We start from the raw sequence: 14,399 nt of genomic DNA on the forward strand, positions 1-14,399 counted from the left end.
GCATATCCTCCTCTAGGCAATGCATCAGTTTTCTATTGAAACACAAATGATTCCTTACAATCAGAGTGCCATTCAAGGTCATCTGGTCCAGGGGTTCCCAGATTTTGAGATCTCACAGGTTGGTAAAATTTCAAAAAACATTTGAGGAATGGTCAGAGGGTCTCCAATTTTACTTTTGTTAAATATCAGCTACTTCATAAATTTGTTGTGTATATGTGCAAAAAGGTGATTTTATTAAAGCATGGGAATAGGACCCCTGGCAGAAAGAGCTGCTGCATAAAAAGATATTTTGAAGTGAATAGTGCTTGAGAAACTTTACTGCATTGTACTTGATGATGTGTTGTGATTTCATTTCTCCTACGTTTGGTAAAACCTTCACCACGGACCACCACAATTCATGGTCTAGATTGTGGAACCAATAATCTGGCCCAATTTTAGGCACCAATTGCTGGCTCTGTCTAGGGAGACTCTGCTGGCTTAGACCAGGAGTCCAGGCCTTACTCCTAGGACCCAGGCTGATACCTTTCAGCCCAAAAGGAGTCCTTAGGGACTGATTATTGCCAGAACCAGCCTGGGCATGCCCCACATACCCAGGTCCAGTTATGATGGACCCTGCCTTGCTTTAAATAATGCTATTTTTCTCTAATTAAGAAATAAACAAATAAAATAAAGTGTTCAGTATAGAAAACTTAAGGAAAAGTGGGAAGAACAAAACTCATCTCTACCCAGAGAGGTATAAAGATTTACTGACATAAAAAAAAAAAAAAAAAAAAAAATTTACTGACGTACGGGAGCAACAAAAACACTTTCCAATCTAAAAATCCTAAAGGGAGAAAACAAGTATCTCTCCCCAAACCAAGATGGAGCCTAGCACATGGCATATAGCAATATATATTGAACGAATAACTAAACCTAAATAACTGCAATTATTTTTTCTAGATGATCCAAGAAAACTCAGTAAGTCTTTGAAAAATTTTTTGATTTGATTATCAAGTACAATCCCTTTGATTAATGGCTAATATAAGTTTTCCCAGCATCCCCCCTCATTCTTGCATTAAATTTTTTTCCTTGTATCATTTTTTTAAAAAAATCCTTAAGAGGGGATTCCTGGGTGTCTCAGCAGTTTAGCTCCTGTCTTCAGCCCAGGGCCTAATCCTGGGGTTCTGGGATCAAGTCCCACATCAGGCTCCCTGCATGGAGCCTGCTTCTCCCTCTGCCTGTGTCTCTGCCTCTCTCTGTGTGTCTCTCATGAATGAATAAATAAAATCTTAAAAATAATAAAATAAAATAAATAAAATTAAATTAAATTAAATTAAAATATCCTTAAGATTTAAGACTGCCCAGGACAATTTAAGGATTATGTATTTTCACTAGTTTTCATGTCCAGACAATTTACATTAATCAAGTCTTATTAAACTGCTCTAATGATACATACAGTATAATAACTTTTAAAAATTAATTTGGTAAACTCTCATGATTTCAAGACATGCAGTTCCTAAGAAACCCAATTAATTGAATTTTCACTTCCATGCCTGGTCATCTAAATGAGAAACATCTTAAATCTGACATTCAAAATGAACAATTGAGAATATTTTTTTTAACTCTTTGTGGTGCACAATCTTAAACTAAATAATTCATCACTGTTTGTTATGAAAATCTCATGCATACCTTCTGCTGTGAGGGCATCTCTACATCCCTTCCTGCAGGTTATCCTTTAAACCCATCTTCTCCTGTAGGAAACAAACATTCCAAATAGCCCCTGACAAATAGCCCCTCTCTTATTCTTCTTTGAGTATGTCACTCACATATGTGTTTGTTTCCCCTAATGTTTCATTATGTTTATGAAACTTTTCTATAAAAACAGAAGTCAAAAAAAAAAAACAACCCAAAAACATAAGTTCGTTTTAACTTTGGAGAATAAGCAAGCATCATCCCCTTTCAAAAATCACATTCTTCTTTGATGACATCTGGTTTCGTCTTCTTGAAGTTTTTACTTAAATCCCACCCACAACCTGCTGCAGATCACTTTGCAATCACTTGTTTCTCTCCATCTCCAACATTATTCTCCCCATCAGGTCTGTTCCTCACTTGCCTGGCCCTTGTAGCCAGGAGCCTCCATCACTCTGACATGACCCAGGTGGGTCCTGTACCTGGCATGTGATAAGGATGGGGCCTGGGATGAACTCCAATGTTTCCATGTATTCTAGTTAGTTCTTTCTTTCATTGTGCATAAAAGCTTTCCTTTTAAACTGCTCCCTAGGACCCAGGTCTCTTCCTTCTCTCACGGCCTTTGGAATTTTCAATTAAGGTGGCCAAATTTAGCTCTTACTAGTTTGTTCCCTGACCTAGAATAATTTGACCTGCTGCTACTTACTATTAACCTTCAATTTATTATGGCCCTATTATATGCAAGTCATGTGCTATGTGTTTCATATACATTACTTCTAGTCTTTGCAACAACCCTGAAAAGCTGTGTGACCTTGGGTAAGCTATAGAACATCTCCGAGCTTTAGTTTCTCATTTTTAAAGGAAGATTTATTTATTTACTTGAGGAGGAGGAGAGGAGTGGGTGGGCAGTGGGAGAGAGAGAATCCCAAGCAGATTCCCCACTGAGTGCAGAGCCAGATGCGGGGCTTGATCTCATGATCCTGAGAGCACCATCTGAGCTGAAATCAAGAGTCAGACGCTCAACTGACTGAACCACCCAGGCACCCCAGTTTCTCATTTAAAATGTGAATAACAACACTGACAAGAGGCTGCATTTTACCTTACACCATATAGCCTCTCTTAGACAGTTGTCTTATTTCTCTATGGTGTCCCCCAAATACCCAGGATAGGGCTCAATATGTAACTTAACTCAACATATATTTACTTGGAGATTGTTTGAATATAGTTATCTTCCTCAATTACTTTCTTGAGTTAGTTCTAAGAAATGAAACACAGATTTCTACTAAAGTTTATCAAAAGCAGTAGACATTTACAATAAGGAACCAATGCAAGAAGACATTACTTTGAAATGTCTAATTATAAAGCTAAATACTAAAAACTCTACTCTTGGAAAGTTCTGTCTTGTGATTTTATTTTTTGTTAAAATAGACTTGTTACAAATTTCATCAAATTTTAATCTACTTTCTTGTCTTAGGAAAAAGAATCTGCTGGACACACCTGTATCTGCTTTGATGACCCAGGACTCTGCAGTGTCTCCAGAGCAGGATTTGGAGCATCAAGAACTTGCTGAGGATAGAGAATGAGCAGAAGGGTGAGTAGCAGATGAACTAACCCAGGACTTAAGTCCAAGAGGATTTCTTACTACTCCTGCAGGATATGGCTAATGCTGTCTTATAATTGAGGATTATTGTTAGCTGGATTCCAGTTAACCAAATATTTTTGACCAGTGTTTTTGCAACTCTTGGCTCCCTTAATCAAGAGAGAAAACTTTTAAAATGATTCAGCCAGGTTTCTCACCACTGGGACAAGTGAGATTTCCTAATGCACACATACATCTTTTTTTACCCTTTTTAAAAATTTCATTTTATTATTATTTTTAGTAAGCTCTATGCCCAACATGGGGCTTGAAGTCACAACCCCATTCTGAGGTCAAGGGTCACATGCTCTACCAGCTGACCAGCCAGGTGCCCCCCTTTTTTTCTTTAAGTATAATCACCTCAGATTTATATTTATTTGTGCCCCAAATATTTTTTTGCACCCTTAGAATTTTCACTTTGGCTGTGCTCATGAGAAGTGCTAATTCTACAATAAAGTTCTGGCTGGGTAGCCACTTGAAATGAGGGGTACCATTTGTTTAAATCAGCTGCCAAAGCCGATATTTCTTCTTCATTCAAGTCTTGAAAGAGCCAAGAGCCTTAGAGCCAAAAGCCTACTTCACAAGATATGTGTGAAGAACTACAGTGTACAAGGACAGGAAAGTCTACAGGATGAATACAGATTATCTTCAGTTTCATATATACTACAACTGCCAAAATTATGTGTTTTGGGGGTATTTGAAAAGTTGCTACCCCCCCCCCCAAAAGTTGCTCCCAAATGTACAGTTGAAACCTTGAGCAACCCAAACAAGAACCCTACATAATAGCATTTAAGCCCATGTGGCATGGTTCTCAAACTTGCCGGACATTAGAAGCACCTAGGGAGCTTTTGAGAATCTAGATGCCCAGACTGCACCCCAGACCAATTAAAATCTGGGGGTAAGAGTCAGACATTGGTACTTTTAAAAGATCCCTAGGTGATTCCAAAGTTCAGCAAAGTTTGGGAACTAATGGCATGTGGAAAAATACATGTAAGCAATTTGTAGCATGTTACCTAAAGGACTCAACTTACGGAATACTTTAATTCACAGATCTCGTGAGTGTTTATGTTTAAAATGCTTCAACATTATAATGGTAAAATACTGCCGGAATATGACAAAGAGACTTTCGGTAAGTTAAAAATTATTCTGTAATTTTAAATATTGCCCAAATATTACAATCCACTCCTTTTTAGGGGGAGGATATCAGGAACATTTATTTCCAGCTTTCAAATCCTTTTTATAACTACAGAGGCAAAAGAAATACTGAAAGATGAAGGGAAGAAAGGATATAAACAAAGAAAAACTAAAATGATTATTTACCAAGAATTGCAAATGCTCATTTTCTGAGCATTACCACAACGTTCCATTCTCTATTCCTAGGACTTTGTGTAATTTTCAGGGACATGATGGTGGCGGGCTCATGCTTTTAGTTTATCAAAATAAACCTGAGTGTTCCTTTTCCCAGGCCTCAGTGAAAACTGAGACTTTACTCATCTTTATGAAAAAAGAGAGAAAGAAGAAAGAGGTGGGGAGAGAGAGAGAGAGAGAGGGAGAGAGAAGGAAGGAAGGAGGAAGAAAGGAGAGGAAAGAAGAGGAAGGGAAGGAGAGAGGGGAGAAAAGGGGTAGAAGAGGGGAAGAGGAGAGGAGGTAAGGGGTAGGGTGGAGAGTGAGAGAAAGGGGAGGAGAGGGGAAAGAGTGTGGAGGTGGAGGGGAGGGGAGAAAAATGTGTCCTAGTGGTAAGCTCACCTGTCCTTTGAACTGTTCTATGGTTGAAATGCCCCTCCTGATTGATCAGTCCTCATTCAACAGATTTTCATGTGTTAGGAACATTCAAGGATTATGTCAGCTGAGATTCCTGCTGCCCATCTGGTAGAGAAAACAACTTATAATAACAAACACACACCAGACTTGGATGAATTACCATCCCCACAACCTGCAGGCCTGTTGGGGTCGTTCAATTCTTCAAACAGTCCTGTTTCTATAATCTCTTCCTGCCATGCTATGGGGACAGCACCTGTTGCAAATCTTTGGAAGAACACCTTGTCTTTATCATCAAATTCGATTCCCCGAACCTCAGAGAAATCTTCAATTTCAGCAATGTCTTTGGCATAAACCACTGAAGGATCTGGCACAAATGGGGGCTCAACCAGGCCAGCTTCCAGGCGAGCAAAATTGATGGTTTTGAAGAAAGGGTGTTGCCTGGGATCATCAGACTTCTCTCTGTGAAGAAAGGAGATGGTCAGCCTTAGACACAGTAACAAACCAAAACAGGAAATGTTTTAACAATACGAAGTGTGTAGTATTCTTTTCCTGCAATACATTTTATTTTAATTTCAAAGACAATATAACGATGTAAAGAATAATTTGGAAAAATAATAACTTGAAAAATCACCCATGATTTTTAAAAATTTACCCACAATTCCATCTTATGCAGACAGTAGCATCTTCGTTGTTTGCAGATAAATTTCACATGTAGATCTAATCTTCAGAGTCAAGCAGTTGACATGACTTTTATTTTTAGTGCTCTATGGAAATACAGGCAAAATTCAGTGGAACCCGAACCTGCTTGCCTACAACTTCCAGTCATTGCACTTTGCTCTACTCTTCAGGGTCACATTGAACAAGGGAAGCATGTCTCTTCCCACACAGCCCCCCTCACATTCTAAAGACAGCACCCATATCTCCTCACTCTTCATATAACATGATTTTTAGGAGCTCCACCTACCTCCCCAACTGCCACAATATTTTTAAAGATTTAAAAAATCCATTAGTAATTTTTAGTAGCATCCATTCAATGCTCAAGACTATGGCTATTTTTTATCAAGCCCTTCTTCTTTGTGTTAGAAATCATTCCAGTATTTGCCTTAGAATAAGGGGTGGGGTGGGGGATATGTGTTTCCAACTGTGTGACCTCTTGTTAGTGATCTATTGCTGTGTAACAAACTGCCCCAACATTCAGTGGCTTAAAACAACATTATTATCTCAGTTTCTGTGGGTCAAGAATCTAGAACCAGTTTAACTGGGTGCCTCTGGCTCAAGGTCTTTCATGAGGTTTCAGTAAAGCTGTTCATCGGGGGGGCACCTAGTAGCTCAGTGGTTGAGTGTCTGTCTTTGGCTCAAGTCATGATCCCGAGGTCCTGGGATCAAGTCTCGCCTCATGCTTCAGCCTGCTTCTCCCTCTGTCTATGTCTCTGCCTCTCTCTGTGTGTCTCTCATGAAAATAAATAAATAAAATCTTAAAAAAAAAAAAAAAAAAGCTCTTCATCAAGGCTATGGTCTCAACTGAAGGTTCAGCTGGGGTTAGGGGAGGAAATCTGCTTCCAAGCTCATTCACATGGTTATTGGCAGGTCTTCATACCTTACCACATGAGCCTCTTCACAAAGCTACCTTATAACTTTACAGCTGGCTTTCCCCAGGGCAAATGATCAGAGAGGGAGGAAGGGAGGATGGGAAAGAGAAAGAGTGAACCCAAGATAAAAGACACAGTCTTCTTACTACCTAATCTTAGAAATGATATCTTATCACTTCTGCCATGTTGTTAGAAGCAGATGAATAAGTCCAGCCTACCCTTAAGGGAAGGGATTACACAAGAGTGTGGATAACAGGAGGTTGGGAGGAACGCCTGAGTGGCTCAGCGGTGAGGGCCTGCCTTTGGCCCAGGGCATGATCATGGGGTCCCAGGATTAAGTCCCACTTCGGGCTCCCTGCATGGAGCCTGCCTTTCTCTCTGCCTATGTCTCTGCCCACCCCCCTCCCCGTGTCTCATGAATAAATAAAATCTTAAAAACAAAAAAGGAGGTGGGGATCTTTGGGGGCACACTAGGGGCAGCCTACTGCACATTTCTCTTGGTTCCTCTTAAGTACAGGTTTTTGTTTCATTTTGTTTTGACAGAAAAGTCGATTTATGTCCTAAATCAACCTTGGTAAAAATTAATCACTTTCATACGTTTCCTTTTATTTTTATTCCAGTTATCAAAAAGCTTTTAGGAAAAGGATTGAGGAATTCTCCCTTTAGAGACTTCCTACTATGTCAGATAATTACTGCAGTGGACTCTAACAGGTCCAAAACACAATCATGATGTTACTAATAACAATAGTGAGAATAACTGGCATTTATCCTGAACTCACTTTTAGTTCACAAAGTTAAGCTCTGCATTTATGTTATCACATTTAACCATCACAATAATGCCTGTCTGTCTTTTCATTGTATTTTTAACCTCTTTATTTGCTTCTGCATTCATAAATAGCTGTGCGTCTGAAAAAGCCAAAAAACACAGGTGAATTTTTCAAAGGAAAATTATAATAAAATATTATTATGGAAAAGAGAAATCCAGCTGGAGGCATTTGATGCCCAGCCATTCCCTGGGTTGTTCTGTGATTCAGGTCTAGCCCCATCCAGGATGGATGATGCAGGACTCCTTGGACTTTTCTCATTATGACCCAACTGGAAAACAAGCATGGAGAACTGTATCATGAGATACTACAAGGTGTCTGTGTCTTTTTTATCCCAAGCCACCAAGTCTCCATCAATTGAAAGGAAGGAAAATGCAGGCTTGCTGTCTTCTAGAACCTAATGACTGATGTCTGTGTGGTTTACATCCCGTAGAGTCAGAGCCTTGAGGGAGGGTTACTGAGATAATTCAGTAAGATGGATTTTTCTCTTAATTTAGGTTTACTGAGGTATAATTTACACAGCAAATGGTGGTGGGGAGGATATCAGAGAGAATTTAAATGTAGCAGAACAAGGACAGACCTAGAATTCCACCTAAGGAGATAAGGAATGAACCCCAAGATTTTGTGTCTCAAAGAAAACAAAGGAGTTGGAATGGGTCCAGGTGCCATGAGGAAGGAGCTGGAAACCCCTTGATGGCCACCAGCAGGTATGAACACACTGTCCTAGGGGTCAAGAGAGCACCTTAACCTCACTCTGAGCAGCTTTAACGTGGATAAACAAAGAGTGCCCAGGGGCTCAGGAACCTTGAGAAACTTGCCAAGCCAGTCTTGACAAGAGGGTGAACAGTTCTGTCTGTGGTTGCTGATGCTAACAACAAGACTAGGCTTTCCAACCCCTATTCCTTTTACTCAGTGTCTGGGCCACTGCAAATCTGATCGCTTTATCCTTTGCACTAATGACTCTTACCTCAGTTCTGTAATTAGAAATCACATGGATATTATTATTTTACTCTTGAATCTTTCCCTGACAGCTTCATTCAGGGACCTTTTGGCCCATCATTATGCAGTGCACTTTGGACAAATAGGAGAGGCTATTGATGGAGGCAACATCTTTTGCAATAGCCAGCCTGGCAGTGGCAGGAAGACTTCTCCTCTTGACTGGAGTAGATTCTATTTCGGAGCATTTACAGGAGCTCTTGTATTACTGAACCCCACAGAGAGATTATGACGCATTTTCTTATAACAGTTAATGAAGGAAAGATACCAACTGAGCATACTTGAAGACCACTCTGTGGGGTTTGGTCTGCCAGGAACAGTACGTATTGGTACAAAATTACACGTTGGGGAAACACTTAAGTCAGAGATTTGCATGGTTATTTGATCTTGTTCTGCTGTATTGACTGGAAGAAAACCTGCAAAGTGCTTAAGTGGTCTTCAGCTTTTATTTTATTAGAAAACATCATAAACCCTATCTAGAGCCTTTGTGAGCGGCTCTGAAAAGCTTTCGACTTCTATGCAAAATTAATTCACAGACCTACAAAGACAAAGGAGGAGATGCTTTCAATGATGCCTAAAGAAGGAAAAGTGTTTTAAAATTTATTTCAAATGTTTGTGAATGCAAGAGGGAAGGGGCACTTGACCCCTCTGCCATTTAACACGTTGTGTAGGCATTTGCTTGGCTTTGAAGGACACCACTAAATTCATCAAACATTCTCTCATTTTAATTTAAAAAATATACAGAGAGCTGAAATAAAAATGTTAGAAGGTTTTCTCTTTCACCGAACAGCTGGTTTTTATATGCCTTTTCTCTAATGTTGTAAACAGTTTTATTCAAAACAGTCACAACAACAGATGCTTTATAAAAAAGTTTTGCTTGATGGAGCAGCTTCAGGCAATGATCCAGAGCTTTAAGGTGGTATTTTCCTGAAGAAGTTTGTCAATATTTCATTTTATATACCCAAAGTGTGTTTATAGAGTATCAAGATAGATTTTCAATCAAACATGCCAAGTGGGTGGTAGTCCCTTCAGGGAGGTCATCTGAAGAGACTGCTTTTTCCTTGCTGCCTCTTCCACTGTTGGTGTGCCCTCTTATATTCCCTGCCATATAGTAGAGATGGTCAGTGGTCACCATTTCTGGTTCTTCTCTCCTTCCTGGGCACGTGGAAGGCAACACTAGCCAGATCCTTCGACCTGGTATAGGGCCAAGGGCTCCTTCTGGCCAAACCGAAGTGAGTGTAGGTCACTTCCCTGCTGAGGCAGTACAAAGCTCCTCTTGGTTCGCTACCCTTTCTTCTCTTGCTATCTCTTCTCTTGCTATAGTGACTGGAAGCCTCAAGTTCCAATGGAGCTGTCAAATGGAAAGTAGCCTGGCTTTCTGAGTCACTGCTCCAAAGGGAGATACCCGAAGGGCTGCTGCACCCATAATGGACTTTGTGTGAGTGAGAAAAATTCCTTTCATTTCAAGCTGTGGAGACTATGGGATTTGCTTGTTATCATGACATGGCTGATTCTGACCACACTAATACAACAATGTTGGAAGCTATACAGGAAAATCAGTTCCAGGTTTTACTTCGCATAAACGTAGAGATTCCGTCAAATTTCAAAGTGCTCATTTGTTAGCTTGGTATCTGTCATGCTTTGGAAGTTATTACAAATGGATTTTGTTTTGCTATTTAAAGAAATGAGGTTGAAAATTAAAAGCTTATCTCCATATTCAAATATTTTGAATTAAGGCAGCCTCTTCTAGAGCCTTCACCAGCAGCTACTTGGAAGATTTAGGGTAATTTTACTGACTACATTCTGGGGTAAATATTAAAAATCAGTCCTAGGGATCCCTGGGTGGCGCAGCGGTTTGGCGCCTGCCTTTAGCCCGGGGCGCGATCCTGGAGACCTGGGATCCAACCCCATGTCGGGCTCTCGGTGCATGGAGCCTGCTTCTCCCTCTGCCTATGTCTCTGCCTCTCTCTCTCTGTGTGACTATCATAAATAAAAAATTAAAAAAAAAAATCAGTCCTATAACTTCATGTTGTAGCTTTCGTATTTGTATATATTTTAAATTTTTGAAAATTCAATCTAAGAATTTAGACGTTCAAGCTCATAATTTAGCCAAAATATTATCTGCTATCTCTCTTAGAATAAACTAGTAATAATTGCTATCACTTTTTGAACAGGTCTGAACATACATTATATCTAACTTTACATATGTCATATCTAAACCTCCCAGTGGGAAAGTATCCCACTGTATTAGCCAGGATTCTCTAGAGAAACAGAATCAACAGGATGCTGGGGATCCCTGGGTGGCTCAGCGGTTTAGTGCCTGCCTTCCGCCTGGGGCATGATCATGGGACTCCCAGGATTGAGTCCCAAGATCGACTCCCGCATCCGGCTCCCTCAGTGGAGCCTGCTTCTCCCTCTGCCTGTGTCTCTGCCTCTCTCTCTCTCTGTGTCTCTCATGAATAAATAATAAAATCTTAAAAAAAAAAAAAAAGAAAAACAGGATGTTGAAGGGGTCCAGAATGTACCACAGTAGCATAAAAATTATTTTGAGCTGAAGGCATTTGCAAGTCAACAGATACAGGTTTTGAACTCCCCTTATCGGCCTAGAAGCAAAGACTCCCCCAGAAACTCAACTCATAAATCTCCCTGGGAGTTTTAGAGCTGGGAAAGCTTGACTCTTCCGTCTGCACCACACCTAAACAGACAGATTGTCACAAAACTATCATTATCTCCCATCTCTTCTCCTGAGGACCCATTTATCTCTCCTAAAGTCATTTGTTTTCACAGAAGTGCCCTTCCCCCCAACAATTCTAAGAAATTATTTGTTTTCCTGCAAGTACCCTTCTCCTCCTCCCCTTCCTCTATTCAGGTGACCTATAATTCTAATTGATCCCAGTCACATTTTTCTGTGAACTCTTGTATATGTGCATCAATAAAAACCTGCCTTTTTCTCTTGCTAATCTGTTTTTTTGTCAGCTTAGTTTGCAGGCCTCCAAACCTAAGAGGGTAGAGGAAAAGTTTTTCTCCCTGACAGTAATGTGTGTATGTATATGAGAGCAATTGAGAGAGGGAGAGAGAGAGTGAGAGAAGAGAAAAAGAGAGACAGAGAAAGACAGAAAGAAAAAGAGAAAAGGGAGGGAGGGAGGGAGGAAGAAAGAAAAAGAAAAGAAGGAGGGAGAGAGAGGGGAGGGAGGGAGGGAGGAAGGGAGGGAGGGAAGAAGGAAAGAAGGAAATAAGGAAGGAAGAAAGGAAGGAAGGAAGAAAGGAAGGAAGAAAGGGAAGTAAAAAAGGCAGAGAGAAGTTTATTTTAAGGAATTGGCTCACACAATTGTGGTGGTTTGGCAAGTCCAAATCCTGCAAGGTAGGCTGTCAAGCTGGAGACTCAGGGGAAGAGTTGCACTTCAAGTCCAAAGGTGTTTTGTCAGCAGAATTCCCTCTTCTCCCAGGGAAGTCAGTCTTTTTCTGTTACAGCCTTCAACTGATTGGATGAGATCCACCCACATTATGAAGAATAATCTCCTTTACTCAAAGCCTACTGATTTATATATTAATCTTAACTAAAAAATACCTGCACAGAAATCTCTAGAATAATTGATTATCTGAGTATTGTAACCTAATCAAGTTGTCAAAAAATTAGTCATTACACCTCTAAATCCCCCATTTTGAAACATGAAGATATTGAGACTCTGAGAAAGTAGTTCAATGGCTTGAGGTGAAATGACATACAGAGCTAGGATGTGAGTCTATGTGAATCTAAAGCCCTTCGTTTTTTCTTTGTAGAACACAGTCATCCACTGCCCAGGTCCGCTTTTACTTCTTTTGTTTCTCCTAAAATATCTTGATCTTACTATTCCACGTAAGCAATAAAACTCAACTTTCTTCAAAAGTAACATCAACTGTATTTAACATACCTGGCAATAGTATATGTACTCACTAAATATCTGTTGACCAGTTGACATCTTGCAGAGACATTTAAAAGGGGCAGAATTTTCCAGAGCTATAACTTTCCAGTACTGATGGGTTTTAAGTTTTAGTTTTAATTTTATTCATTTTTGAATCATTTTATTCCCATGATTCAAAATTCAAAAGATAATAGGGTCATAGAGTGAAAATCCTCATTTGCATACTTGTCACCTGCCCCTAATTTCTTTTTCTTAGAGGCAACCAATCATAGACATTCTTTGTATACTCTGCCCAAAATATTTGGGTTCATGCTAGGCAACTATTTAAATTATAGATTTCTTTTCTTTCTTTGAAGTATGCTGTTTTGCACTTCACTTTTTTCACTTTAAGATATATCTGAGATCATCCTACATTGAGTGCTCACGGTGTTTGAAAGTATTGGAAATATGTAACTATATAATATGCAAAGAATAATAGGAAAATAATAATACTGAATCCCGTGGACAATGTTGACATGGCTAATCACCTCTATTTTATGGTAGTTTACCTGCTTCCTAAACGTTGCTCTGGTTTCTTAGCCAAGAAGAGTCTGCAAATATCTTTTGCTTCCTCTGTGAAGTTATCATGTTGGAATTGGACGTCTTCTTTCAGGGTTCTTTGCTTTAAATCCTCTTTACTGACTTTTTCCTTGTAATCTTTGAATGGTGTCCGTCCAGCAACCATTTCATAGATACTGCATCCCATTGCAAACCAGTCCACAGGATAGGAATAACTCACTTTTTCCATTAGGATTTCAGGAGCCATATAACCATTGGTTCCAGCCTGTAGCACCCCAAACAAGAACAAAACAAAAACACTAATGTGAGTATAACAGATGCTGCTGATTGCCTGTCCAATGCTCATTCTCCTTTTCTTTCTTTGTAAAGGGGAATCCTAACTTATTTGGGGTGGCAATGTGTCTAACCTGATCTAGCCTCTGCTTTCCTAGCAGCCTCTGGTGGAGCTAGTGCAGGCCATGTCATCCATTCTGGCCAATAAGAAGTAAAGAGAATTTAGATGGAATGCCTTCTAAAGATTTTATTTTATTTATTTATTTATTTATTTATTTAGTTAGTTAGTTAGTTAGTTGTTAGTTAGTTAGTTATTTGAGAGAGAGAGAGAGTGAGAGAAAGAAAGCACAGAGGGAGAGTGAGAAGCAAACTGCCCACCAAGCAGAGACCTGTTCCTGGGCTTGATCCTAGGAGCCATAGATCACAACCAAGCTGAAGGCAGACATTGAGCCACTCAGGAGCCCGGCTGGAGTGCATTCTAAAAGAGACAGATGAGGAGTGCCTGGGTGGCTCAGACAATTGACTCTTATTCTCAGCTGAGGGTTCATGCTAGGCATGGAGCCTACTGAATAAATGAATGAATGAACAAATGAATGAATAATAAAATAAAGGGATAGATGAAGCTGCCCTTGAAATGGGGAGGTCACGTAGCCCCACACTTCATCATTAAGGTAAAAACTTCAAGTGGATGTCTCTATGATTCCCCTAACCTCTGCCTCTGTATTTTACTCACAGATAATAGAAAATTAGATGCATAGTTTTTAAAGGTTGAACATTTTATTGCTAATATTGAGTGTTTATATACTATCTGGTCTCTGATTCTTACTCTATTTGCTATATAACAATATTAATATCACACTCTGTGTCTGCATTAAAAAATTAGCATAATCATTTTAATCTAAAAAATTCCACACATGAAATTTCATTTAACATGCCTGACTATATTTTGCAGGCACATTTCTACTAACAATACATGCCAAATAACCACTGGGTTAAAGACATATTTTTTTATATAACATAAAATTTACCCTCTTGGGGCACCTGGGTGGCTCAGTGGTTGAGTGTCTGCCTTTCGCTCAGGTCATGATCCTGCAGTCCTGGGATTGAGTCCCACATTGGACTCCTGGTGGGGAGCCTGCTTCTCTCTCTGTCTGTGTCTCTGCCTCTCTCTCTGTGTGTCTCTCATGAATAA

The 14,399-nt window shown here is 39.7% G+C and overlaps 1 protein-coding gene across 3 annotated transcripts in view; it reads right to left on the bottom strand.

Annotated features, from left to right (window-relative positions):
* Window positions 1–3,062: 3,062 nt before the first annotated feature.
* GRK7 (G protein-coupled receptor kinase 7) overlaps window positions 3,063–14,399 on the bottom strand; it is a 31,924-nt gene continuing 20,587 nt past the window's right edge. Inside the window, exons 3-6 of one of the 3 annotated variants that reach the window (XR_013361092.1) lie at window positions 12,925–13,199; window positions 5,319–5,524; window positions 5,051–5,170; window positions 3,063–3,234 (exon numbers count right to left, since the gene is read on the bottom strand). Coding sequence is in view for 2 of the 3 variants with exons in the window: in XM_077864891.1 (XP_077721017.1) it covers window positions 5,188–5,524; window positions 12,925–13,199 (612 nt within the window). In the remaining variant the exon portion in view is untranslated. Of the gene's footprint in view, window positions 3,235–4,434; window positions 5,525–12,924; window positions 13,200–14,399 lie in introns of those variants that run through there. The other 2 variants (XM_077864892.1, XM_077864891.1) reach the window with 2 other exon arrangements.

This window comes from Canis aureus, chromosome 22 (assembly GCF_053574225.1).
Source record: "Canis aureus isolate CA01 chromosome 22, VMU_Caureus_v.1.0, whole genome shotgun sequence".
NCBI lineage: Eukaryota > Metazoa > Chordata > Mammalia > Carnivora > Canidae > Canis > Canis aureus.